The following is a 24,651-nucleotide window of genomic DNA, read 5'->3' on the forward strand; positions in this document are numbered from 1 at the left end:
ACGATTACCAAGTGACATTTCTTGGCAAGACTCGAATGTTATCCAAGACGTGGATGTCTGTCCTCAATAGATTTAAACTTAAATCCAAAATTGAACTTCTGGTCCTCCCATCCCATCAGAATCCTGCTTCTCGCCCAGTCTCCCCATCTTCCACCCCACCACCATCCATCCAATCCATCATCTGGTCCTGTCGATTCTACCCGTGAAATATATCCCAAATTTGTCTATTTCTCTCCACTTTTGTGCTGGCCACCATCTTCTCACCAGGATTACTGCAATTGCCACCTAACTGCAGGGATGCTTGTAATCTTAACCCCTACAGTCCAGTCTAAACACAGGAGCCACAGTGATCTTCTAAAAATGTAATCCAATCACCTCTACCTCCCACCTCCCTCCCTCCTCTCCCCACCCCCATGTGACATGTACACACCCTGACACCCTCCAGAGCTTCCATGGTTGAGTAAAATTCAGATGATTTACCCATCCTTGCAGGGCCCTGTGTGATCTGGGCCCTGCCCTTGCCCTCTGCCCTCATCTCCCATCTCTCTTCCAGTCTCTCTCCTCCAGCCACACTAGCCTCCTTTCTGTTCCTCAACACCCCCAGCTCATTTCCACCTTCCGGCCTTCGCAGTAGCTACTCCCTTTACCTGGAATGCTTCTTCCCCAAGCCTTCACTGGGCCACTCTTGTCATTTGGGTCTCAGCTTAAAATGCCGCTTACTCACAAAGGACTTTCCTGACCGCTCTGTCTAAAGTAGTTCCCTGCCACTCATTACATAACCCTACTTACTGCTTTCTTCTTCAGTGTATTTCTTTTCGGCCTTGCCTCACTAGAATGGAAGCTCCACGAGTGCAGGTCCCTTGTCTGACTTGTTCGCCACTATACCCCAACTGTCTGCAACAGTGCCCAGCACATAGTAAGCTCCCAGTAAAGACTTGTTAAATGGAGGCATGGATAAATAATGGGGAAGAGCAGGATAAAGCTCAACCTTAGGTGTGTGGCTCAACTTGAACTTACATTTATAGTCAGGTTTAACTGTAGGATTACGAATGGAGGTGAGTTAATTCCAAGATTAGCTCTAGAAACAGAGCCAAGTTAGTTTAGAGGATAAGTTTATTTGGGAGTTCATTTATTGAGATGTGTTTAGATTTGAGGTTAGGGTTGAGTTTGAGTTGTGATTTGGGTTGAGGTTAAATATGGGTTAGGATCAAAGGTGACATTTAATCCCAGGTTAGGTTTTGAGGCTAGGTTCAAATTTGAGGCTAGTGTCGTTTCAGCCTCATTTGGAGAGCTCAGAGATTTCACTAGTTTCTCCACAGAGACCATTGTAGAAACTGTATTTCCCTTGGTTTGAAGCACAAGACTCCAGTCATCACCCCTCCCACTCAGGGAAAGCCCCAAACCAACTGCTGGCCTCCTCAAGAAAAAAACTGAATTTCACACAACCTCTGAAACTGAGATTGAAACCAAGATTGGCCCATCTCAAGGAGCGTCCTTCAGTGCATCGCAAATGCCCGTGACACAGAGCCTCGGCCCAGTTCTCCCCCTTCCTTCCTCTCTGTCTCTCATGTCTCCCCATCATTCATTCTCACCTTCCCCTTTTTGTCCTTCAATGCCCCAGTCTTCCTCTCTGACTGAAGTTTCTCCATTTCTCTTTATTTCCCACTGTTAATTGAAACACCATTTTACATTTTAACATAGCTGAGGTCTCCTAGTCCATCAGCTCCTACCATTGGAGAGGCAGAAAGAGACAGCAGGAAGAAAAAGGGACTCCAGAGAAAGAGGGACACAGAGGAAAGGAAAGGAGCAGGAACCAAGAGGGAGGCCAACAGTGACACAAGACACAGTGAGGTTAAAAGAAACAAGATGAAGCCAAGATAGAGACCAAGATATTTAAAAGAGTCATCTGTGGCTACCCTTCTTCCGCCATCACATCTGGTCAGCCACCAAGAGCTGTAGATTTTGCCTAGGAACCCTCTCCTCCTCTTCATTCTCCTGCTACTGCCTCAATTTAAATGCAGGCTATTCCAGAAAGAGAAAAACAAATCGTATGCTAACTCATGTATACGGAATCTAAAAAATGGTATTGATGAACCCAGTGACAGGGCAAGAATAAAGATGCAGATCTAGAGAACGGACTTGAGGACATGGGCAGGGGGTGGCGAAGGGGAAGCTGGGACCAAGTGAGAGAGTAGCACTGGCATATATACACTACCAACTGTAAAATAGATAGCTAGTGAGAAGCTGCTGCATAACACAGGGAGATCAACGTGATGATAAGTGATGTCTTAGAGGGCTGGGATAGGGAAAGTGGGAAGGAGTCATAGGAGGGAGGGGATATGGGGACATATGTTTAAATACAGCTGATTCACTGTGTTGTACAGCAAAAACTGGCACAACAGTGTAAAACAATTATATTCCAATAAAGAGCTTGAAAGAAAGAAAGAGAAAGAAAGAAAAGAAAGAAAGAAAGGAAGAAAGGAAGGAAGGAAGGAAGGAAGGAAGGAAGGAAGGAAGAGAGAGAGAGAGAGAGAGAGAGAGAGAGAAAGAAAGAAAGAAAGAAAGAAAGAAAGAAAGAAAGAAAGAAAGAAAGAAAGAAAGAAAGAAAGAAAGAAAGAAGGAAGGGAAGAAAGAAGGAAAGAAAGAAAGAGAAAGAAAGAAAGAAAGAAAGGCAGGCAGGCAGGCAGGCAGGCAGGCAGGCAGACAGGCTATTGTCACCTCCTTGCTGAGTTGTTGCAAAACCCTCCTAACTGGTCTCCATACTTCTGGTTTCCCCTCCAGACCCCAACTCCCATACCTCAATTCATTCTTCAGGTAGCTTCCAGACTCATGTTTTAAATATACCAATCTGGGTGGGCCCCTCTTTCACTTAAAATTTTTGGTAGCTCCTCATCATAACTAGAATGAAATCTGAACCTCTTTTCTTGATTTTAAACCCCTCAGGATGTGTTCTCAGCTTACCTCCCAAGCCTCATCTGTTCCTTTTATTTGTACTCACTTGCACACGTTAGTGCACTTCATCCTCTTTTACTTCCAGTCTTTGCACCTTCTGTTCCCTCTCTCAGGATGCCCTTCACCATCTTTGCCTTGATACTTAATGCCTGCATCACCTTTCCCCCAGGCCAAGTTTGATGGCTTTACTGTGGGCTGCCATGAGCCCACTGTCACGGAACTTATCACATTTTATTGTAATTATCTGATAACTAACCAGTCTCCCACACTGGTCTTTGAGTTCCCAGAGCTCAGGGGACTCTCCTTCATATCTGTTTCTTCAATGCTTTGTGCTCAATAAATGTTTGTGAGATAGACAGAAAGCTAGAGATGGAATGAAGGAATTCCCTGGTGGTCCAGTGATTAGGACACTGCACTTTCATTGCCATGGCCTGGATTCATCCCTGGTCAGGGAACTAAGATCCCACAAGCCACAAGGCACGGACAAAAGAGAGAGAGAGAGAGAGAGAGATGAAATGAAATGAAAAGAAGTAATAGGTTAAACTCGGGAGGCATGAAAGGCAATGTTGCAGGGCCTCAAGCAGGGGGGGAGGAAAACAGGAGAACTAGCTCATGCACACCCTGAATGTCACTTATGTGCCGCAGGACACCAAGACCCCTCAGGAACTTTCTGCCCAGTGCAGCAGAGGGAGGGCTTTAGTTTCCATCACCACCATCCTCAGTCCCAACTCCTCCAAAAACCTCCAAATGAAGGCATAACAAGTCAGTAAGAGTAATAATAATATTTGAGGGGACCAATTGTTATTTTCTCAATCTTATGAAATGTGACTAAAATCATGTTTAGAAACGTTGCATTTTTTTTTAAACCTGCAACCTACAAGCTAAGCGAAAACTCGCTCGTGTTCAAGAATGTTCATATCAACATTTTTCACACTAGCGCAAAACTAGAAACGAACCGAATGCCCAGCAACAGTAAAATGGACAAGTAAATTACAGTATATTCACACAGCATCATGTCACAATGAAATAAAAATCACTACTGATACACACAACCATATAGATGAATCTCACTAAACATAATGTCAAGAGAGAGAAGCCAAACACAGATGCATAGAGTCTGTGTGATTTCATTTACATGAGGCTCAAAAGCAGGAAGAACTAATCTACAGTTGTAGAGGTCAGAATGTGGTTGGTTTTCTTTGGAAGGTATGAACTGGGAGAGGGCATTAGGGAACCTTCTGGGGACCTAAAAATACATTGAACTCGATGGTGGCTACATGGCTATAAACAGATGGAAAAGTTCATCAGGCTGTCTACTTAGGAGAAGTGCACCTCACTGTACCTGAGTTCTACATCAATAGAAGGGGGAAATCCTTAATGATTTTACAAGAGTGTATTGGCTTTACAAATGCAGCTTCAAGACAAGTCCCTTTGCTGTCCCCATCCCGCCCTAGGTCACCACCCTTAAGCTTCACCTGTGTGGAATTCTGAAGCATCCCCTGTAGAGAACTTCAGCAGTTGCCACATTCCTTGATCCTGGAATACGTTTGTTTGGGGTTATATAAATCTGATCTGTGAAGCCCACTTAAGGTTGGGATGAGGTGGAGGGCATCTTTCAGCAGTGAGATGAGCCCTCATCATATGTGAGTTCACGGCTCATCCCTGAGTGGGATCTTCCAAACCAGGACACTTTTGAGAGCAAAAGGGGACTCCGTGAATATTTCCACCAGGACAACAGGCATAAACCAGGATGTGCCAGGCAGGAGGGTATATAATGGAACTTCTTCATATGAAACCTGCCAGACGACCTGGAAAATACACATACTGGGACAAGGGTGACTTGAGTCTTGGGACAAGGACAGGGGTACAAGAGGAGGAAATGTGCACAGAGAGAAGCCTGTAATCAGCCAAGGGTGCAGAGGTGTTATACATAATCACTCTTCAGGGAAGCAGGCCTCCAGCCCACGCCCCAGCTGCTCCCCTTCTCCTCCTCTGAATTTACTGTCCCTTCTCTAGAACTCCTAAGCCTGACCCCACTCCCTGGCCCTCCCAGCCCACAGTTCCCCTGACCCCACTCCCTTTCCCAGAACTCAGTCGTCTGAGCCCCCAGCCTGCGGTTCTCTCCTAGGCCTCAGCCTTTCCTGCCTTCGACTGAAACAGCAGCATCTTCTAAGCCCTGGGGGCTTCCCCAGGCCCCAGCCCCGGCCTAGAACCCGCCCGCCGCCTGCCACGCCGCCACTGCCGCTTCCTCTATAAAGGGACCCAGGCGTCCGGACCGAGGGGCCCCACACAGCAGGTGAGACTCTCCCACCCCATCTCCTTGGGCTGCCCGGGCAGTGGACGCCTTCCCCCGGGGTGTTCAGCCCCTCTGCCTGGGCCCCGGCCCCTCCTGTGCCTCTTGCCTGGGCCTGGGCCTTGGTGGGTTTGGTTTGGGTGTGTTCCCCTCTCTCTGACTCTCTATCTGTCCATCTGTCTCTCCCTGCCCGTGTCACGCGTCCTGATCCCTCTCTACTCCCTTCCCATCTCCGTTTCTCTCTCTCTCTCTCTCTCCCCCCCCCCCCACCCCGCTCACCTTGGGATTCCCCTGACTGCCTCTTGTCCCCTTCGCTGTCCGTCGCCCCGTCTCGCAGGGTGGCTGTCTCCACGGGCAGGAGGCCCGTCTTCCGCACGGCGCCCCGCCCCGCTCACGGTCTCTCTCCCCCCGCAGGTTCTCCCCATGACACCACCTGGACGCCTCTGCCTCCTGAGGGTGTGCAGCACCCCCCTGCTCCTCCTCCTCCTGGGGCTGCTGCTGGCCCTGCCGCTCGCGGCCCAGGTGAGGCAGCAGGGCAACCGCGGCTGTGGGGGCGGCCCAGCCCGACCGTGGGACTTCAAGCCTCTCTGACTCTGTTCTCCCCTAGGGGCTCCCTGGCGGTGGCCTCCCACCCCCAACTGCACAGCCTGCCCATCAGCACCCCCCGAAGTACTTCACCCGAGGCACCTTCAAACCTGCCGCTCACCTTGTTGGTAAACATCCACCTGCCCTCGTAGACGTGGAGCCCCCCGCCCTCCTCCTACCCCCCTTCAGGGACCCAAGCATCCCCTCCAGCTCACCCCCACTCCCACTCCCTGCTGTCCTCCCAACCATCCCCCAGGAGCTGAGTCCAGGACCTGCTTCCTCAGGGACGGAGACCTCGGACCCCGCAGGTCCTTGACCTCCATCCCCTCTGGCTCTTTCTAGGAGACCCCAGCACCCAAGACTCCCTGCGCTGGAGAGCAAACACGGATCGTGCCTTCCTCCGCCACGGCTTCTCTCTGAGCAACAATTCCCTTCTGGTCCCCACCAGTGGCCTCTATTTTGTCTACTCCCAGGTGGTCTTCTCTGGGGAAGGCTGCTTCCCCAAGGCCACCCCCACCCCTCTCTACCTGGCCCATGAGGTCCAGCTCTTCTCCTCCCAGTACCCATTCCATGTACCTCTCCTCAGCGCTCAGAAGTCTGTGTGCCCAGGGCCACAGGGACCTTGGGTGCGCTCGGTGTACCAGGGCGCTGTGTTCCTGCTCACCCGGGGAGACCAGCTATCCACTCACACAGATGGCATCTCTCACCTGCTCCTCAGCCCCAGTAGTGTCTTCTTTGGAGCCTTCGCTCTATAGAAAAATCCAGGGAGAAAAAATTTGGTTTCAAGGCCTTCTCCCCATTTTGCCTCCATTCTGACCACTTCAGGGGTCACCACACCTCTCCTTTGACCATTCCATCAGTCTCAAGTCTTCCCCCGTTCTCAGCACCTGGAGCTTCCAAAGAAGGAATTCTAGGCACCCCAGGGGACCACACTTCCCTGAACCACCCCGGATGCTCAGCTGAGGACTTCAAGCCTGCCTAGAAATGCCCACCCAGAGCCCTTCCTCTGCCCTGCCCATCTAGGGGGCCTCGCCCTGGACGTGGAAGGGGAGCTGACACATGAGGGACCTCGGGCGGATGACTGGGGGCAGGGGGGGCATTATTTATGAAGGGAAAAAATTAAATTATTTATTTATGGAGGATGGAGAGAAGGGGGACAACAGAAGAAAGAGATGATACACCCAAGAGACAGAGTGAGAGGGCGTGGGCACGAGGATGACCTCGGGAGAGAGAATAGAAGTGGGTCTGAGGGACCAAGGGGCTGGAAGGAACTGAAAGGCTCTTAAGAGCCAGCTACTGGCTTGACTGGACACCCCACGAGGAGACGTCTGACCCTCGATGAAGCCCAATAAACCTCTTTTCTCTGAAATGCTGTCTGCCTGTATCTGTCTGTCTGGGAGGGGAGGATTCCCAAGCTGTCTCTAAGGAATGGAGGGAGGACAGGAATCAGAGGGCACAGGAGCTGTGGGTATACACAGAGGCCTGAGGGGCTCTGGTGAAGTATGGTGGCCTCACGGGGGGAGGGGACCAGAGGATAAGCTGAGAAGACAAAGGGAAGATGTAGGTCCAAGGTCTGAAGGAGTGGAGATCAGGAGACCCCTGAGGAATGGGGGTTACAGGAGGCTTCTGAGGAGCAGTGACCACACAGAACGGTGTTCAGGACTACGGGGGAGGAGCATGGAACCCCTTGGAAGACATGGCCATGCCAGGGCCCCGAGGAGTGGGAGAGTTTCCAAGGCTGGGAGACTGGAAAACACAGGGGACGTTTCAGGAGACATGGTCATGTGCAGGGGCTCTGAGGGCCAGGGTTGTCTCCAGGAAACTGGAGGGAGCAGGGAATTCTTTGTGGATACATGGCCACACACAGGGATTCTGAAGGGTGGGGGATTCGTGCAAAAATCGGGGCATCTCTTGCCCTTGGAAGCCAAGACTGAAACCAGCACCAAAGTTTTGGTGAGTCCCCCCGGTCAGAGTGAAAGGAGAAGGCTTGTTGTGGCGGGGTCCGTGGATTCCCACCGTTGCTTTCACTCCCCTGGGGCTGTCCCAGGCTTGTCCCTGCCATCCTCCGCCAGCCCTTACAGAGCCTCAAGCTTCCCTTCCTCCAGTTCCTCTTGCTCCCAGGGACCCAACCAAAAACACATCTCAGGACCCAGCACAGCTTCCCCCTGAGTTTTCTCTCCATTAAGGACTCAGCTGTCTGAAGCCCCTCCCATTTCTAGTTCTACCCCTACGTGAGTCCGGTATGGAAATCAGAAGGAAATAGGCCACAGAACTCGTCCCCCAAAGAAATGGAAACGATGGGAACTGGGGGGGCAGAGGGGAAATGGGGTCCAGCCTCCAGGGTCCTACATCCACACCAGTAACTGGCCCAGGGACCCCCCCTCAGAATCCAGGTGGGGAGGGTAGGAAGTATCCTTGATGCCTGGGTGTCCCCAACTTTCCAAACCCCCGCCCCCGCGATGGAGAAGAAACTGAGACAGAAGGTGTAAGGCCCGCTACCGCTTCCTCCAGATGAGCTCATGGGTTTCTCCACCAAGGAAGTTTTCCGCTGGTTGAATGAGAGCCTCTCCCCGCCCTCCTCTCACCCCAGAGCATATAAATGCAGCTGTTTGCACACGCAGCCAGCAGAAGCTCCCAGAGCGAGGACACCAGGGGACCAGCCAGGAGAGAGACAAGCAACTCCAGACCCCCTGGAAATAACCTCCCAGACAACACACCCCCGGCAGGCAGCCAGACGACTCGCTCCCTCTAACACACACTCCCTCTAACACACACAGGGCTCTACCATCTCCCAGCTGGACTTGAGCCCTTCTGAAAAAGACACCATGAGCACTGAAAGCATGATCCGGGATGTGGAGCTGGCGGAGGAGGAACTCTCCAAGAAGGCAGGGGGCCCCCAGGGCTCCAGAAGCTACTTACGCCTCAGCCTCTTCTCCTTCTTCCTCGTCGCAGGAGCCACCACACTCTTCTGCCTGCTGCACTTCAGGGTAATCGGCCCCCAGGGGGAAGAGGTGAGTCCCTGGCCAGACTTGGCTCATTCTCCCACCCAGAGAGACATGGGAGAGAAAGAGGGCAAGATATGGGGTGGGAGAAAGAGGTGTGCTGATGGGGAGGCAGGGGGAGGAAAACAGTGGAGAAAGATGGGGAGGCAGAAGGAGACGTGGAGAGAAATGGGGGAAGAGAGAGAAGGATGGAGAAATAGGGTGCCTGGCACGTGGGTGATGCTCTCTAAATATTTGTCGAATGAATGAATGAGTAAGCAGGGATACAGATATAAAGAGAGATATGTAGACAGATAAGGGGTGTGGGTAGAAAGATGGGGAAGAAAACAAGTGATCTGGATAAAGATGGTGAAACAGAAAGAGATACAGGAGGTATGAAAGAGACATAAGGAAAGATGAAACTAAGGGTGTCTGGCACATGGAAGGAACTCAGTGACAGAGCTGTTAAAGCGATGGATGAATGAAAAAATGGATGAATAGAGAGAGAACACGAGACACATCAGGACAGAGGGTACAAGCAAGAGAAGCAGCAGGCTGCTTTTCCTTCGGGGATGACTTGCTCTGATATCAATCTTCTTTTTTCTCCCCAGCAGTCCCCAACTGGCCCCTCCGTGATCAGCCCTCTGGCTCAGACACTCAGTAAGTGTCTCCAAAACCTCTCTCCTAATTCTGGGCTTGGGTGGGGGTGGGGGTTAGTCCTGGGACCGAAGCAGTAGGGGAAATTTAGAGTTTGGGTTTGGGGGAAGGAGGAATGGTGGTCAAAGCAGTGGGACATTTTCTGGGAAGCTTAAGAATCTCACCTTTTTCTTTCCTCTTTCCTCTTCAGGATCATCCTCTCTAACCTCAAGTAACAAGCCTGTAGCCCACGTTGTAGGTAAGAGCTCTGAGGACGTGCCTGGTGGATGAAGACGCAGACAGGACGGGGAGGGATAGGGTTTGGCAGCTGAAGCCAGGCTGAGGGTAGACAGACCTTGGAGACAGGGTGAGAAGGACTCACTGAGCTCAAGGGGAGGGTGGAAGATACTTAGAACTTGAGGGGGGTACTCAGAACCTCATGGCCAGATGGGATGGGGAGACAGACAGAGGGGACAGGAACCGGATGTGGGGGGTGGGCAGAACTTGAGGGCCAGGATGTGGAGAGTGGAACTGAGAGGGTCACACGGACTCACTCCTCCCTCTTTTTCTCCCTCCCTCCAGCCAACCTCAGTGCTCAGGGGCAGCTCCAGTGGCTGAACATGTGTGCCAACGCCCTCATGGCCAACGGCGTGAAGCTGGAAGACAACCAGCTGGTGGTGCCGACAGACGGGCTGTACCTCATCTACTCCCAGGTCCTCTTCAAGGGCCAGGGCTGCCCTTCCAGCCACTTGTTCCTCACCCACACCATCAGCCGCATTGCAGTCTCCTACCAGACCAGGGTCAGCCTCCTCTCTGCCATCAAGAGCCCTTGCCAGAAGGAGACCCCAGAAGGGGCTGAGGCCAAGCCCTGGTATGAGCCCATCTACCTGGGAGGGGTCTTCCAGCTGGAGAAGGGTGATCGACTCAGTGCTGAGATCAACCTGCCCGACTATCTGGACTTTGCTGAGTCTGGGCAGGTCTACTTCGGGATCATTGCCCTGTGAGCGGACAGGACATCCATCCTCTCCCACCTCAATTCCTTTATTATTTAATCCTTCAGACCCCCTCATCCCCTTCTGGTTTAGGAAGAGAATTAGGGGCTCAGGGCTGGGCTCCAAGCTTAAAACTTTAAAGAAAAACAACACTTAGAAATCAGGGATGCAGGGAAGTGTGGCCTGGACAACGAGGTACTGACCACCACCAAGAATTGGAACTGGGGCTTCTGGAACTCACTGGGGTCCTCAGGTCTGGATTCCTGGATACAACCTAGGATACCCAGAATGTGGGGGCCAGAGAAGCTTGGGTTCTGACCGGAACACTTCAGAACATTCCTTGAGAAGATCTCACCTAAAACTTGACATGAGTGGACTTCAGGCCTCCTTTTCTTCCAGTGTTTCCAGACTTTCCTGAGATGAGGAGCCCAGCCCCACCCCAATGGGGCCAGCTCCGTCTATTTATGTTTGCACTTGTGATTATTTATTATTTATTTATTATTTATTTATTTACTAATGAATGTATTTATTCAGGAGGTCAAGATGTCCTGGGAGACCCCTTGGTTCAGACATGTTTTCTGTGAAAACGGAGCTGAACTGCAGGTTGTTCCCACCTTGCCTCCTGGCCTCTGTGCCTCCTTTTGCTTATGTTTTTAAAAAATATTTATCTGATCAAGTTGTCTAAATAATGCTGATTTGGTGACTGACTTGTCGCTACATCACTGAACCTCTGCTCCCCAGGGGAGTCATGTCTGTAACCGCCCTACTGGTCAGTGGCGAGAAATAAAGTGTGCTTAGAAAAGAAATATGGCCTCTTTCTGGGAATTAATTCTGCATCGGCCTCTCCTTGGGGGTGAGAGGCGGCTCCTGAAGTTCTTTCTCCACACGGCTTAAGATCCCTGCACCTCACTCCTTGGACTACTGGGGCTCAGGAGACCCTACGTAAAACAAAGCCCATCTGAATATGCCCCTCCACCAAGAAAGGAACCTGAACTTAATTACCTCTCCCTCAGGGCACTGGAATTTCCAACTCTGGGAATTCCTATCCAGGCGGGGAAGTCCTGCAGTTCAGGTGAGATTTCCGGCTGTTGTGGCCTGAGAGAAAGAGCCAGGGAGTGGCCAAATTCTCAGGTACCTGAATCACAGCTGAGGGACTTCCAGATAGCCAGGCCCCTGGGCTCCAAATTGCCTGATTCTGCCCCACACCCCTCCCCCTGCCATCCCAGTCCTAACTGTGCAACCTCAACCAGTCACTGTACCTCGTCTATCAAAGAGAAGTAGGAACCCTCACCACATATGGGGCCACATGAGAACAGAAGACCTAAACTACATCAGAGCACCTAGCGGAGCGCTTGGTGAATTCTGGATTTCTCCCTTTTTCCAGCCCCCAGTCTTCTACCCACTTCCATCTCTCAGTAGATGGAACTGAAGAGGAGGAAGAAAACAAAAAACAAGGAATAAGATGTAGGTGAAGGATCCCCCCATGTCCCCTTGGTCTCCCTGATTTTCTTGGCAAATGATGAGGAGAGGGATGTGAGGTGGGTGAAGTGGAAAGAGAAATGCATCCTCCCCTTCAAGAAGGCTCTTCCGGACACAGAGTCAAAGACAAATATGGAGTCAGAAATGAAGACTCAGAGAGTGGGAGCTGTCACTGAGCTCCAAAGTTGGGCTTTCCTTCCTGCTACGGTTGCCAGGCAGGCAGAAAATCATGCGGTGTGCCGCAGAGATGGGGTGACCCACTGGGGTAACCCAGATAGAGCCTTGGATCCTCCTCTGCCTCCTCCAGCCCGGGGCTGAAAGTCGGTCATGGAGTGAGGGGGCTGCTATTACTCACCCTGGGGCCCCCACACTTGCCCAGTTATGGAAAGGGGACCTGAAGTGTGAATGAGGGGTGAGCACCTTCCATCCCACCCTGGACAGAGCCAGATGACATCAGTTCTTCCCCTTCCCCCTCCTCTCCCTCGCGTCCTCAGGCACTATCCCCACCCCATCTTTCTTTCTCAATCGCCCTCCCAGCTCTCTCCTTCAGCCTCCACCCTTCACCCTTCACACACCCCACCCCTCAGCTGTGGCTCTTCCCTTGGAGGAGAAGAGTTGACTGTGGCCAATTCAGGCAGCTAGCAGGGGAGAGCTGCTGGCCCCACAGTGCTTTGTTATCAGCCCTATTAGGGTTTACGTGGTTGGCTGGGCCTTTCTGAGTGGTGCTTGCCTTCTCCAGTAACGACCCCTATCACGACTGGGAGGGACCCATGTGACCTTGGGAATCAGGATGCTTAGAGATGCTTTGGGGTTTGTGGAGAGCCCTTTCCTTCTACCCTCCAAATGAGCTAATGCTGGGGCAAGGCCATTCAGAGGCAGGGGTGGGGGGGACCCACAGATCCCCATCCCAGGGAACAGAGGCCATGCCAGTGTTATGAATTGTTTCAAGCAACCAGAAAAATACAGAGAATGTTTAACCAACTCTTGCGTACCCACCCTGAATAAAGACACGTCAGCATCTCAGCATCTGTATTGGCAGCATTAAAGCTTTGCCTTCTTTATTTTCGTCAGGCTCAAAATCAGTTTCCAAACAGTCTTCTACATTTTCCCCACGGCCATGGGGTCCCTGGTGTCTGGGTCCCCAATATCTGGGCTGATTCATCCACATACTCCCACCCCACAGTAGTCGTTTTTAGGGACGGGCGTAGCGCTCACCCCACCATCACCGCCCCAAAGAAGGTCTTTCCTCTCCTGTAGTCCACCATATCGGGGTGACTGATATTGACATACACTCTCTCGCCCCTCCGGAGCTGCACCAGGCCACCGAACCCCACGCTCGTGTACCAGAGGGGCCCGTACTCGTGCCTCCGGGCGGGGTCCAAGACCGGGGTCACCGTCTCTGCGCCCTCGAGCAGCAGCTCGGGAGTCCCCGGTCCATAGGCGCCCCCCGCCCGGTATAGCCGACTGAGCAGCGTGACCGAGCGGTCCAGGGGGTCCCCGCCGGGAGGGGGCGCCCGGCCCCGGTAGCCTACGTGACAGTAGAGGTAATAGAGCCCGTCCTGCGGGAAGGCCAGCCCCTCGGCACCCGAGAACTGCGTCCCGCTCCTCAGAAACGCCTCTTCTTTCTTCGCCTCCCAGCCTAGTCCTTGCCCCGTGGTCCAAGCGCCTGCGGAGAAACGGGCCATTAGGCTCTCGGAAACCGAGTGATCCAGGCCCGGGACTTCTGGGAGGGTGGACGTAAGGGACAGTGAGGGCTTTTAACCCCCTGCAGGAGCCCAGCCGGCCTGGGGCAGCGGGGTGAAGGCGCTCCGTCTGCAATGAGTACGAGTTGGGACTGAGGGCACCTGGGTGTGCAGTGCGGAGCGCTGTGGTGGGGAGATCCAGGCCGGGTTTTGCCTCCTCCTGGGGGGAAGCGAGAAGCTAGAACGCTGGACGAGCGGAAGGGTGGGCACCGAAGCGGCGGTGAAGCGGGTGGGCAAGCAACCGAGCATGGCAGTAAGAGAGCAAATGGACTCTAACTGTGGGCGAGCAGACCTGGCACCCTTGGACTTTTCAGGTCTATGAGGTCCTTACCAATGAGATGGGCAGCCGGGAGCCTGGGGCTGAGATCTGTTTCTGCCTCCTCTTCTGGCAGCTCCCCGGACTCTGGAAGGGGCGAAGAGTCCACGGTTGGGGGCAGGGCAGCCACCCACGTGTAGTCACCCCGAGAGGACAAGGCGCCAGGGCCCAGGGATGGGGCACCTGGATTCCTGGAGGAAGAGAGTATCTGGGGATGCAGATGGATGGGAGCTGGGAGTCCCTGAGGGGCAGAAGCAGGGGAGATGGAGATGGAGATGGTCGGCTCTTACCAAATTGCTGATGGGCCTGTGCCTGGGCGCCTGGGTCAGCGGTGCCTGTTACCTGAGTGGGTGGGGTCACAGCACCCGGAGTTCAGTCTTGGCTGATGCCAGCCCCACCCCTCCCATTCCCAAGGTAGATCCAAGCTGCAGACTTGGGTTCCTCCCACCAGCCCCAGCCTGAACATGCACCTCCCTGGCATGGAGAGCAAGCAAGGCATCTGTACTTGGGCAGAAAGACAGAGGCCCGAGTATGTCTTGGGAAGAAAAGAGACATACAGACAACCAGGAAGGGGCTTGGTGACATCAGGACACAACAACATCACAGGAACGTGGAAAGAGGACCAGCAAGGAGACAGACAAGACATCCTCACCAGGGACCCCCAAGCCAGCTGAGCAGATGAGGCAAGAGGCATAGCCAGAGGTGAGTGAGCAGCAGCAGTGTACGGCCCTCGGAGGATTTGTTGCAGCCACTCACCAGTCCTCCCTGCTCCTGGGGCACCAAGGCCAGCACGGCCAGAACAGTGATAGGCACAGCCAGCAGGAGGGTCACCAGGGAAGTGGCTCCTGCGACAGCCAGCAGGAGGCATCCCTTCCCCTGGGGCCTCCTACCCCGGCCCTCCAGCCCCAGTGCCCCCATTGAGACTGAGCCAGGGCCAGGGCAGGGGGGCTTTCATACCTCAGGGGTGGGGCCACCCCCTCCCTGTAGACCCACACACCTGGCTGGGACTTTCCGCACACCCCTGCTCCCCTCACCCTGCTTCCTGTTTACCCAGAGCTAGGGTGAGGCAGCTGGATGCCTGGGTTCTCTGAACTGGGGAAGGAGTTGGGCTGAAGAGATAGGCTTTCAGGGTAGAGCTGGAGGGAGCCTTAGAGATCTTCTGGCTCAGTGGGAAGGGAAACTGAGGCCCAGGGAGGGAAGCTAGCTTGCAGAAAGTCAGGTAGCTGCAATAAGAACACAGAACTCCAGATTGCCAGTGTGGTCTGCATTCTTCTGCACCCCAGAGGTGGGTGCTGGAGGGAGGGCTGCATCCCTAACCCTGAGGTCAAGGGCTGGAATAGGAGGACAAGAACTGGAGTCTTCAGGGATGGATGTCTAGGTTCCTAAGAAGAACCTGTCGCCACACTGGACTGACCTCCTCCTCCCATCCCCTTGCTCCCTCCAAGCCCCCAGAGCTAGATGAGAAAGGCAGAGTTAAGCCAGTCCATGGTGATAGCAGCTGAAGGGGGCCTCAGCCTCACCACTGACTATTAATTCACTGAGGAGGGATGGAAATAGAGCATTACCTCCCTTGCTGCACAGAGTGTAGACAGGAGCGCGATGAGGCACCCACCCCCAAAGAGCTTCACAGTCTAGAATAAGTCCCATCCATTTAGTAGATGCTGACTAAGTGTTAAGTGAAGGAAGGACCAAAGAATGAATGAGTAAGCAAAACAAAGTAGTAAGGACCAAATGAATGATACAGTAGGCAGAGCAGTAGAAGGGAGGAAAAACCAGGTCAAGAGAGTTGGAGGTGGTCCCAGATCATTACTCCTTGTTGATATCTCTGTGTGTTTAGGTAATAATAATAATAATAATAATAACACAGCTAATATACAGATAGCATTTGGTATGTGCCTGCCACTGATCTACACACTTTATGTATAATAATTCCCTTTTTTTTTTTTCCTTTTTTTTGGGGGCCACCCTGCACAGCATGTGGGATCTTAGTTCCCTGACCAAGGATCTAACCCATGCCCCCTGCAGTGGAAGCATGGATTCTTAACCACTGCACTGCCAGGGGAGTACTGCTCAGTATCAGTACTACATTATTATGTAATAATGCTTTTAATTCTGATAAAAACTCTAAGAGGAAATTGAGGCACAGAGAGGTTAAGGAACTTGTGGAAGGCCACACAGTAGTGGCAGAGACAGGATTTGAATCCAGGCAGACTAGCCCCCTACCCTTAACCACAAGACAGTTTAAAAGCTGAGTACTGACTTCAGATTTGTCCATTTCAGGGTATGTAAATCTTGCCTTCCTCACTCCCCCCGAAAAAGAAATAGGGAAGCAGATACTGAACTTGAGTCAATGATGAGCACGGTATAGGGTTTAGGGGTAAAATGTACTGATGTTTGCAACTTTAAAAGGTATCAAAAAATGAGACGGATTGATAGATATGTGATAAAGCAAATATATAGAAGAATATTAGTTGTAGAATCTAGGTGGTAGGGATAGGTTCACTGTACAATTATTTCCATTTTTTTCTATGTTTAAATGTTTTAATAATAAAACGTTTTGAAAAAATATTGTCCTACTGTCCTGCATGGAGAACACTGTGGGTGGGGGAAGGGAAGGAAGTAGCAGAAAGTTTCTGAATCTGGAGAAGGAAATGCAAATGCTTTTGGGCACAGGCACCAGATCTCCTCTTCTGTCCTTGCTTCCACGTGAGCTCCCCTGTCTTCACCCTCCTCAAGGACTAGGTATGCCATCCGCCAGCATCCATCTCTCTCTCTCCATCACAGTGCCGCTGTGAGGGTTTCATCCACGTCCTTGGACTACCACCCTTATGTTTGTGCTCAATATCAGAATGCTGCTCCCTGCAGGAAGGCCACCCGGATTGCCCTCGCCTCCTTTCCCAACACTTGTCATCAACTTTCTGTCCTAGATCTATCAGCAGTGCTCATGTAGCTCTAGTCTGGCTGTCTCTGACTCTCCTGTTTGTTAATCAGTCAGCCAAGTGCCCTGTTAGATACAGCCCCAGAATACCAGGAGAGTTACCCAAGTCCACCAGAACTCCCAGTCTGCCTTGGGAGCTGGGGTGTGTGTCCACACACACGAGGATCTTGAGCTCTCAGCAACACAGTGTAGTTGGGAAAAGTGAAGCAGGGAAGGCACCTAGAAGATATATTAGGGGACCAATAGGATGGCTGGAGCTGACAGGGATCACAGGCTGAGTTACAGTCCTAGGAGTCTGAAAGAAAAAGATTTTGTAACCCTAACCCTCAAAGCCTAACTTCCTCTCCTAACAACGCTGGGGAGGCACACAGGCTAGGGGAGAAGTTCAAAGAAATGAGGGGCAGACATGTCTGAGGCAACAACATTCTACCCAAACAGCTCCGTCTAGTCTGGAATCTGTTCACCTGCAGGCCACATGCGAGGTAAGCGTGGCGAGAGTAGGGCCCCTCATGGGGGAAACCCAGGGACGGGACAGTCACACCCCAGAATGAGGTGAGTCTAAGATGTGGGAAGGGAGAATATGGTTTTGAGGTTCCCTGGGCCCTGGGGAATCCTCTGTCTGGCCTCTGTCTCTGCACCCCAAAGAAATTTAGACAGTCCACTTCTGCCCCCAATACCCCTCATGGCCACCTCAGGCCCTCCCCTCCACCTGCGCTTCTGCTCCCCACCTGCCTCCCCCACACATCCCAGCATTCCTCTTGAGCCCGGGATGGTCTCAGTTTCCACACCCTGGTCAGTGCATCTGGCTCTGGGTGAAGTCAGCGGCCCCCTCTTCACCCTCAAACAGGAACCAGTCGTTGTGGGGCAGGAAGTGCCTGAGGGGAAGGTTTGGGCCCCAGCTGCTCCTCCATGCCCCACTTCAGCCCGCCAGAATCTGCTCAAGGGAAGCGGCTCTCCACACCAGCCAAGCAGGGCCCCCTTTCCTGAGTTATACTGGGGCTGAGGGAGCGGCCGTGTCTGCCAGGTGGCGCTCAACACCACCGTCCCTGTTTTCCCAGCAGTCCCCACACACCCTGCAGACCCGGGCTCCTGCCTCAGCCCCCTCACCAGAACCTAGAACTATCCAGTGCTGGAGAGGCCCCTGTGAACCAGTGGGTCAGCCTAGGGTCGGGGAGACGGCGTGGGCTCTGGAGCTGGACAGAGATGGCCTTGAACCCCAGCTCTGCCACTTCTGGGCTGGATGTCCTTGTCCAAGTCCAGCCTCGAGTCTCAGGTCCTTCACCAGGGACATAGGCACCGTAAATACCACACTCTTATGGGGATTAGCAGTGACAAGTAGAAAGTTTGCAGTTCAGGGCTGGCGCGTAGCTGCGTCTTCTCAGCCTGGGAAATGATTGTAACAGAGGCCCCGGACTTTACAGATGAGGAACTTGGGGGCAGGCACGTGACCCACCCCAAGCCATTTAGCCTGGAAGAGCAGTGCTGGGTTTCCCAACCTGCAGGCTAGTGTTCAGTCTCCAACCTAATAAAAACTTTCATGGACGAAGGTAAGGTAACCCTCCGCACAGGGAGGGTTGTGGTGCACGGAGAATAGTGGATAAAAGGTGGTGTGTGGGGTTCATGGGTAGGTGGCCAGGGTCTCTCGGGACCAGCCAGTGCAGGGGGACAAGGGACTTCATGGGGAGGTCCAGAGAGGGCAGTGGTGGTGGCGGGAAGCTTCCGAGGGCCAAGTGGTCTCCAGACGAGTGACGCGACTGATGAAGGATGGCTACCTCCGGTAGGAGGTGAGGTAACACAGTCTGGGTGAAGAATCTCTGAGAGACCGTTTTTCTGCCTCTAAAACTGTTGGAGAAAGGGGCTGAGGTCCACGACCAACGAGGAAGATGGCGTAAGCTGAAGAGAGAAACGGGCCCTTGAATACTTACTCCTTTTCCCTGCAGTGCCCGGATATGTGGGCCTAGGGCTCGGGGGGCTCCTGCTCCTGGTTGTGACTGTGCTGTCCATCTGCCTGTGTCGGCTCCGTGGGAGAGGTGAGCCCCCCCACCTCCGTCACGCGCCCCTCGCCCCTCTGCAACGCCCTGCGCTGCCCCCCCACACACACCCTTTCCTACTGTGCTCCCAGAATCCCCATTAATCCTGACTCGCCCTGCCTGCAGACGTCGGGTGGCAGAGGAGAGGGGAGAATGTCCAAAGAGAGAGGCCTTGGCTTTGGCTGTGGGAGCCACAGGGAGGTTGGCAAGTGAGGAAATGTCTGCCGGGGGTGGGGAGAGTGAGTAGAAGGGCTGGGAGGTGGCACAATGGGAAGGGAGGCCTGAGCTGAGCTTCTTCTTTTCTTTCAGTGAAGAGGCTGGAGAGGAGCTGGGTGAGTCTGGGGGCAGGGGAGTGGGTGATGGAGCAACGAGAGGGGACCGAGGTGGGAGGGGGGACAGGAGAAGAGGGAGAAACGGGCGTGAGAGAGAGAGAGAGAGAGAGAGACAGAGAGAGAGGAAGTAAGAGAGAAGCAGAAAGAGGGGGATGAGGAGAGGAAAGAAAAGGTATAGCGATGGAAAGAAGAAACAAGACAGGAAGGAGAGAGAGAGGGAGAAATGAGGGAGATAGAGACGAAGAGTGAGAGAGAAAAATCAGAGAGAGGATGAGAGAGACACAGGGAAAAGAGAAACCGAGAGAAAAAGTAAGAGGAGATTAAGCACGATAGAGGGGGAGAAAATGAGAGCGTGAGAGAGACACGGAGAGAAAAAACAGAGGGACAGAAAGAGAGAGATGGAAAGAGAGTGCAGATGGAGCACACATGGAGGCAATGAGGTAAGAAAGTGGGGGTGGGGGCAGCAAGAACTCAGAGGGGTGGGTCAGGGCAGGGAGGCTCCTGGGGACCTCCTGTCAGCGCCCTCTGCCCGGGCCCCAGGCCCAGCTCTCTCAGCAGGATCTCCACTATGCATCCCTTCTGAGGCTGCCTGTACGGGAGGGACCTGAGCTCGGCAACCAAGAAAGGAGAGGCAGCAAGGAGGACCCCAGCGCAGACTACGCCTGCATCGCCAAGAACAAACCCACTTGAACACCCCCAGATGCCTCCCCAACCCAGGCAGGTGGTCAGGGCCACCCTGTGGTTCACCCAGTAAAGATCATGGTCTCGCCACCCTCTGTGTCTCAGGCTTCTCCATCCATCCCAAGCCCCAGCTCAACAGGGCCACCATCAAACCTAAGCAACCCCATTCTGGGGTCAGGTAGGGAGTCACTGGATGAAGAAGGGTGTTTAGGGACCCAAGCTCCCCTGAAGGCCAGAGAAGAGTATCTGTCTGTGGGCCGCTGAGAAGTAGAACTAATCGTGTCTGATATTCCACTTTTCTCAGGACAAAGGGCCGTAGCCTCCTGGGCTGGAGAGGGAGGTATGTTGAGTCCCAGGACAGTGGTGGGAGGGAGCTCTAGGCACGATTGCTGGGAAGCTCCCTCCTTGAACCTTTCCAGACCAGACTTGGAAGAAGGGAGAGTAAGAGCTGGGAGAACCCAGAACAGGGTACATTGGGGCACCTGGAGATGGAGCAGGAAATACACAAGACTCAAAAGAAGGAGTTAATGGTGGGGCAAAGAGGGATTTATTGGGGTCTCTTGAAGAGCTTGGGATCACTGGGGTCTGGAGTCAGTCATCAGAGGCCATCCAGGGAGTGGCAGTGTGTTCTCATGTGGCAGTGGCCTGGTGGAGAGGCCACAGGAGGCGCTCAGTGCACAGCCCTCCTTCTCTTCTTGGTCTCTGTCTCCACCTGCTCCAGCCCTCTCACTGCCCCTCCCATCTCTGTGCCCATTGCCCCAGCTCCACTACTCACATTTGCCCTGGTAATAGATGGTGCTGCCCATGGCCACCGAGAGAAAGCTGAAGGCATAGAACCCAGCCCGAAGGAGGAGGACTGTGTGCGCAGCTAGCTGAGGAGGTCCTGCATGTGGGCAGGGGTGGGGAGGGGGAGAAGGGCTTAGGAAAGGAGGCCCTGGGAAGAAGCATGCACAGGTTCAGGGAGGACAGTGGACCTCAGGGAAAAAGGACTCGACTCTCGACTGTCAGGGAGAGTGGGGCCTCTGGCCAAGAAGGCACAGCTTCCCAGCACCTCACCTTTCTCCACCACCAGCAGAGTCCCATTCCCTGTTCCAACACCCAGGCCCAGCACCTCCACCCTGCACACGTAGACTCCGGCGTCATGGCCTCGGGTGTCCCAGACGTGCAGTTCAGCCTGATGGTCATAGAGGAAGCGGGAAGAGGGAAGAGGGGCCAGGCGGCCCCTAAACTCTGTGGTCTCATTCCTCACCTCCTTCCCTGGAGCCACTTTGTCGCGGTACCATGTGACAGAACCAATGGCCAATTTCCCTCGGCTGGCATTGAAGGAACAGGGCAGGAAGGCAGGGGTGCCCTCCTGCGTATGGATCTCAGGGGGCTGGGACACCCAGAGAGCACAGGATCCTGGGGACAGAGAGAAGACCCAGAGAAATGCCTCCCTAGTTACTCCAAAGAGAAAAGACAAGAAAGCTTGCAGTAGAATATCCCCACTGTTCCGCGACCCACAGGGGGCCCAGAGGGACAAGCACTTTAGATGTCTCGTTAAACCCTTTCCTCTTTACCATTCTAGTTTCTTAACATTGCTTATTAAATAGTTTTTCAAATTGTCTCCCATACCAGCTCCCACCCTCACCCTCTCCCATCATTCCCCAGCTCCATTCACTAGTAACATTTTGCTGAAATTTAACTTGTCACAGTGAAAGTGAAGCCCATTAATGAATGTGGCTGCCTCGTTAACTAATATCATTAATTATATTATTCCAGGTATTATTTTAGTACTAATTGCATTTTGTAGCATACCGTCCTTGCTACTTTGTTGTTTTGTTGTTGTTGTTAAAGAGCGTTAACTGTCATACATAGTGAAGTAAGTCAGAAAGAGAAGGACAAATATTGTATGCTAACTCACATATACGGAATCTAAAAATGGTACTGATGAACTCAGTGACAAGAATAAGGATGCAGATACAGAGAATGGACTGGAGAACTCGAGGTATGGGAGGGGGCGGGGGGTGAAGGGGAAACTGAGACGAAGCGAGAGAGTAGCACAGACATATATATACTACCAACTGTAAAATAGTCAGTGGGAAGTTGTTGTATAACAAAGGGAGTCCAACTCGAGCATGGAAGATGCCTTAGAGGACTGGGGCAGGGAGGGTGGGGGGGACTCGAGGGGGGGGGAGTCAAGGAAGGGAGGGAATACGGGGATATGTGTATAAAAACAGATGATTGAACCTGGTGTACCCCCCAAAAAATAAAAAATTAAAAAAAATTAAAAAATTAAAAAAAAAAAAACCCCAAACACCCCCCCCAAAAAAAAAAAAAAAGTGCACCATTTTACATCCTGATTGGCAGTTTATGAGAATACTTGTTATCTTGCTTGATTTCACTGGGTCTTATAAATAAAATTTTTATCTTTGATAATTTTAAAAAAAAAAAAAGAGCGTTAACTAATTAAATTTCCAGGTGAAGACATGGCTGTAATTGATTGGGATCCCTATTTAACTCATATAAATTGATGAATTAGGCCAATTATTAAAATTATTGATTACATTCTCTAGTTAACAAAATCTACCATTCTATTTCAATGATTCTCAAACTTGAGAGCACATTGGAATCACCTGAAGTGTTTATTAAACCAGATTCCCAGGCCCCACTCCCAGAATTGTTTATTCAGTGCGTCTGGAGTGGGTCCTGAGAATTTGCTCCAGGTCCCCACTGATGCCAAAGCTGGTCTGGAGTCCACACTGCGTTTAGTTAATGAGTATGTCTGATAATTCAAATCAGTTTCATTAAGAAACTTAGCTTTAATTAGATCTCCTAAACTCCTAATTATATCTACACCCTAGATAATAAGCCTTGTTTAATAAGCTTATTAAACTCATTGAATTAAAACTGACCCCTTAAAAAAATTTGACCCCTTCCTTCAATCCCTTTTTACTTCTTCTTTAAACTTTATCTTGTTAGGAACGTGGCTGGGAAGAAAAGAGTTCTGGAATGGAAACTGGGGAGTGACCCTCCCAGCGGGTGACATGGGGGGAACCGCAAACTGGGGGAGTCCACTGGGTATCAGCCTTACGCAGGGATGCCCTGCTTTCAGTCCCCACCCAGTCTGCTCCCCTAAGACCTCTATGTCCCGCCTCCCCCATCCTCCGTCCTCCCAACCCCACCCCCCCCAGAGTCCTGGGAGAAAGCCCTGTCACCTGCATGGCCCGTGGTGAAGAGGAGCAACAGCATCCAGGCCATGTCGGAGGTGTTCCTGTTGACAAGGGGGACGTGAGCAGTGAGGTCTGGGTGGAGGAGAACGACCCACTGCTTGTGACCAGGCCTTTGGTCACTGGAGGGGGGTGGGGAGCTTCCTATGACACACAGGACTCACACATCACTCACCAAGGACTTCAACTCCCTAGGATCTCAGGCATCAAACGCATGCCTCCCTGAGGAAAGAGGATGCTGCTGACGGCGATATCTGGGTCACTAGGAGGTGCAGGCAGCATGTGGGCAGGCTGCCTAAGTGTTTGAGGGGGAGGGTGGGGCTTAGATGGCCGGTAATGCTGGGGTGGATGGGTGGACGGGTGAGACCAGGATGTGGTTCCCCATCTTCTGGGTTTCAAGAAGACCAACGCTTTACCAAGAATAAGCCTCCAAGAGCCTTTCTGGGCCTAGAGCTAACCTACTTCCCCTCCGCTTGGCTCAGCAGTGCCCAGGTCCACCCCATCCATTCCCTTCCCTTGAGTCTGGCCTTCCCCCAGGGCTGCTCTAGAAATTCTATAAATGAGAGGATTAGCAGAAGTCAGCTGATTGGTGGTGGCATCAGCAACTTGCTAGAGGCTTTGTCTGGAAGCTGTATTTGCATAGCAATCACCCCGTTTCACTTAGGCTGCGTCGACTTGAGTTGACTGGCAGAGTGAGTGCAGCTGATGGAGAAGTTCAGATTCATTCATATTCAGACCCCTGTTAAAAGAATGCACCTCTTGCAGAGGTCTGCTTTACCAAGTGTGCTCTGCACAGATTCATCACCCACTGGTAAATTCACTCATTTTTTGTTTTATTCATCATTTAGCTAACATTTATTGAGAAATTACAAAGTGCCCACATGATATGAAATGCATTTTCACAGACACAAATGAAATAGATTGTGTTACGTGTAACTCCAAGGTTATACAGGGATTAGCACGAGAGTGTGGCACACACTTTTGTATGTGTGTTACACACTTGCATGAGATAACACAGCACATAGAAAAGAAGGGTGGTGTGTATTATGCTGCGTGAAACCTGCCCAGCCCTCACCACACGTTTTCTCTCTCCTCCTTTTATATTAGTACGTATTCTCTCTTTCTGTCTGAGTTTCTTGCTGTTTCACCACACATTCATAGATTGTACAGTCCGCATCCTCCACTGCAGTGATCTGGAGCTTTTTTGAAGTAGTAATTTTATGGTTAAGAATGCTGGCTTGAAGTCAAGCTGTGTTCAAATGCCAGCTCCCCTACAAACTAGTTACATAGTCTTGAACAAGTTATTGAACCTCTCTGAACCACCTAGACAAGCACGGGTACCTCACAATCTGGGAAGGACTGACTCAGCCATTCTTTGTCAGTGGAGTGGCTGCCTCCTCAGGGCCATGGAACCAGAGGGTGTGGAAATTAGCCGCCATGGCAAGGCAAGGGCTGCCCCCTGGTGGTCACACAGCATGGGGACGC

General features: G+C 52.3%; 5 protein-coding genes across 7 annotated transcripts; 3 read left to right on the forward strand and 2 right to left on the reverse strand.

Moving 5' to 3' along the window:
* The first annotated feature begins 5,049 nt into the window (after positions 1-5,049).
* LTA (lymphotoxin alpha) lies at positions 5,050-7,200 on the forward strand. Its single transcript, XM_057700122.1, has 4 exons — positions 5,050-5,248; positions 5,660-5,767; positions 5,853-5,958; positions 6,173-7,200. The coding sequence occupies exons 2-4, from the start codon at positions 5,669-5,671 to the stop codon at positions 6,583-6,585; spliced, it is 618 nt and encodes a 205-aa protein (XP_057556105.1). The 5' UTR covers positions 5,050-5,248; positions 5,660-5,668; the 3' UTR covers positions 6,586-7,200.
* A 1,255-nt stretch (positions 7,201-8,455) lies between these two features.
* TNF (tumor necrosis factor) lies at positions 8,456-11,245 on the forward strand. The gene is made up of 4 exons (XM_057699096.1): positions 8,456-8,841; positions 9,423-9,471; positions 9,659-9,706; positions 10,030-11,245. The coding sequence occupies exons 1-4, from the start codon at positions 8,656-8,658 to the stop codon at positions 10,449-10,451; spliced, it is 705 nt and encodes a 234-aa protein (XP_057555079.1). The 5' UTR covers positions 8,456-8,655; the 3' UTR covers positions 10,452-11,245.
* A 1,699-nt stretch (positions 11,246-12,944) lies between these two features.
* Positions 12,945-14,915, reverse strand: LTB (lymphotoxin beta). Its single transcript, XM_057699682.1, has 4 exons — positions 14,733-14,915; positions 14,267-14,318; positions 13,992-14,063; positions 12,945-13,584 (listed from the first exon to the last, which is right to left on the reverse strand). Exons 1-4 carry the CDS (start codon positions 14,892-14,894, stop codon positions 13,130-13,132), a joined length of 741 nt encoding a protein of 246 aa, XP_057555665.1. The 5' UTR covers positions 14,895-14,915; the 3' UTR covers positions 12,945-13,129.
* A 2,393-nt stretch (positions 14,916-17,308) lies between these two features.
* LST1 (leukocyte specific transcript 1) lies at positions 17,309-20,068 on the forward strand. Of its 2 annotated transcripts, none has more exons than XM_057700163.1 (4): positions 17,309-17,396; positions 18,855-18,944; positions 19,254-19,276; positions 19,817-20,068. In XM_057700163.1, exons 1-4 carry the CDS (start codon positions 17,390-17,392, stop codon positions 19,964-19,966), a joined length of 270 nt encoding a protein of 89 aa, XP_057556146.1. In that variant the 5' UTR covers positions 17,309-17,389; the 3' UTR covers positions 19,967-20,068. The 2 variants fall into 2 exon arrangements, with proteins under 2 accessions (XP_057556146.1, XP_057556145.1); XM_057700162.1 differs by lacking the exon at positions 17,309-17,396 and adding an exon at positions 18,395-18,461.
* Positions 20,069-20,491: 423 nt separating this feature from the next.
* Positions 20,492-23,418, reverse strand: NCR3 (natural cytotoxicity triggering receptor 3). Of its 2 annotated transcripts, XM_057700313.1 has the most exons (5): positions 23,342-23,418; positions 23,155-23,210; positions 21,014-21,358; positions 20,733-20,840; positions 20,492-20,602 (listed from the first exon to the last, which is right to left on the reverse strand). In XM_057700313.1, the coding sequence occupies exons 2-5, from the start codon at positions 23,195-23,197 to the stop codon at positions 20,556-20,558; spliced, it is 543 nt and encodes a 180-aa protein (XP_057556296.1). In that variant the 5' UTR covers positions 23,198-23,210; positions 23,342-23,418; the 3' UTR covers positions 20,492-20,555. The 2 variants fall into 2 exon arrangements, with proteins under 2 accessions (XP_057556296.1, XP_057556295.1); XM_057700312.1 differs by lacking the exon at positions 23,342-23,418 and having other exon boundaries at positions 23,155-23,212.
* Between the last annotated feature and the right edge of the window lie 1,233 nt (positions 23,419-24,651).

This window comes from Hippopotamus amphibius, chromosome 11 (assembly GCF_030028045.1).
Source record: "Hippopotamus amphibius kiboko isolate mHipAmp2 chromosome 11, mHipAmp2.hap2, whole genome shotgun sequence".
NCBI lineage: Eukaryota > Metazoa > Chordata > Mammalia > Artiodactyla > Hippopotamidae > Hippopotamus > Hippopotamus amphibius.

What these genes read in the sequence shown, in the direction of transcription:
- LTA (XM_057700122.1), top strand. Translation starts at nt 5,669, where the DNA reads ATGACACCACCTGGACGCCTCTGCCTCCTGAGGGTGTGCAGCACCCCC. An exon ending in CCCTGCCGCTCGCGGCCCAG is followed by an intron (nt 5,768 to 5,852) that starts GTGAGGCAGCAG and finishes GTTCTCCCCTAG; the next exon opens with GGGCTCCCTGGCGGTGGCCT. An exon ending in ACCTGCCGCTCACCTTGTTG is followed by an intron (nt 5,959 to 6,172) that starts GTAAACATCCAC and finishes GGCTCTTTCTAG; the next exon opens with GAGACCCCAGCACCCAAGAC.
- LST1 (XM_057700162.1), top strand. An exon ending in GTGTCGGCTCCGTGGGAGAG is followed by an intron (nt 18,945 to 19,253) that starts GTGAGCCCCCCC and finishes CTTTTCTTTCAG; the next exon opens with TGAAGAGGCTGGAGAGGAGC. An exon ending in AGAGGCTGGAGAGGAGCTGG is followed by an intron (nt 19,277 to 19,816) that starts GTGAGTCTGGGG and finishes CCCGGGCCCCAG; the next exon opens with GCCCAGCTCTCTCAGCAGGA.
- LTB (XM_057699682.1), bottom strand. Translation starts at nt 14,894, where the DNA reads ATGGGGGCACTGGGGCTGGAGGGCCGGGGTAGGAGGCCCCAGGGGAAG. An exon ending in CCCAGGAGCAGGGAGGACTG is followed by an intron (nt 14,319 to 14,732) that starts GTGAGTGGCTGC and finishes CCACCCACTCAG; the next exon opens with GTAACAGGCACCGCTGACCC. An exon ending in CCCGGCTGCCCATCTCATTG is followed by an intron (nt 13,585 to 13,991) that starts GTAAGGACCTCA and finishes GTTTCTCCGCAG; the next exon opens with GCGCTTGGACCACGGGGCAA.
- TNF (XM_057699096.1), top strand. Translation starts at nt 8,656, where the DNA reads ATGAGCACTGAAAGCATGATCCGGGATGTGGAGCTGGCGGAGGAGGAA. An exon ending in TCGGCCCCCAGGGGGAAGAG is followed by an intron (nt 8,842 to 9,422) that starts GTGAGTCCCTGG and finishes TTTTCTCCCCAG; the next exon opens with CAGTCCCCAACTGGCCCCTC. An exon ending in GCCTGTAGCCCACGTTGTAG is followed by an intron (nt 9,707 to 10,029) that starts GTAAGAGCTCTG and finishes CCCTCCCTCCAG; the next exon opens with CCAACCTCAGTGCTCAGGGG.
- NCR3 (XM_057700313.1), bottom strand. Translation starts at nt 23,197, where the DNA reads ATGGCCTGGATGCTGTTGCTCCTCTTCACCACGGGCCATGCAG. An exon ending in TCTGCTGGTGGTGGAGAAAG is followed by an intron (nt 20,841 to 21,013) that starts GTGAGGTGCTGG and finishes GCCCACATGCAG; the next exon opens with GACCTCCTCAGCTAGCTGCG. An exon ending in CATCTATTACCAGGGCAAAT is followed by an intron (nt 20,603 to 20,732) that starts GTGAGTAGTGGA and finishes CCTCTCCACCAG; the next exon opens with GCCACTGCCACATGAGAACA.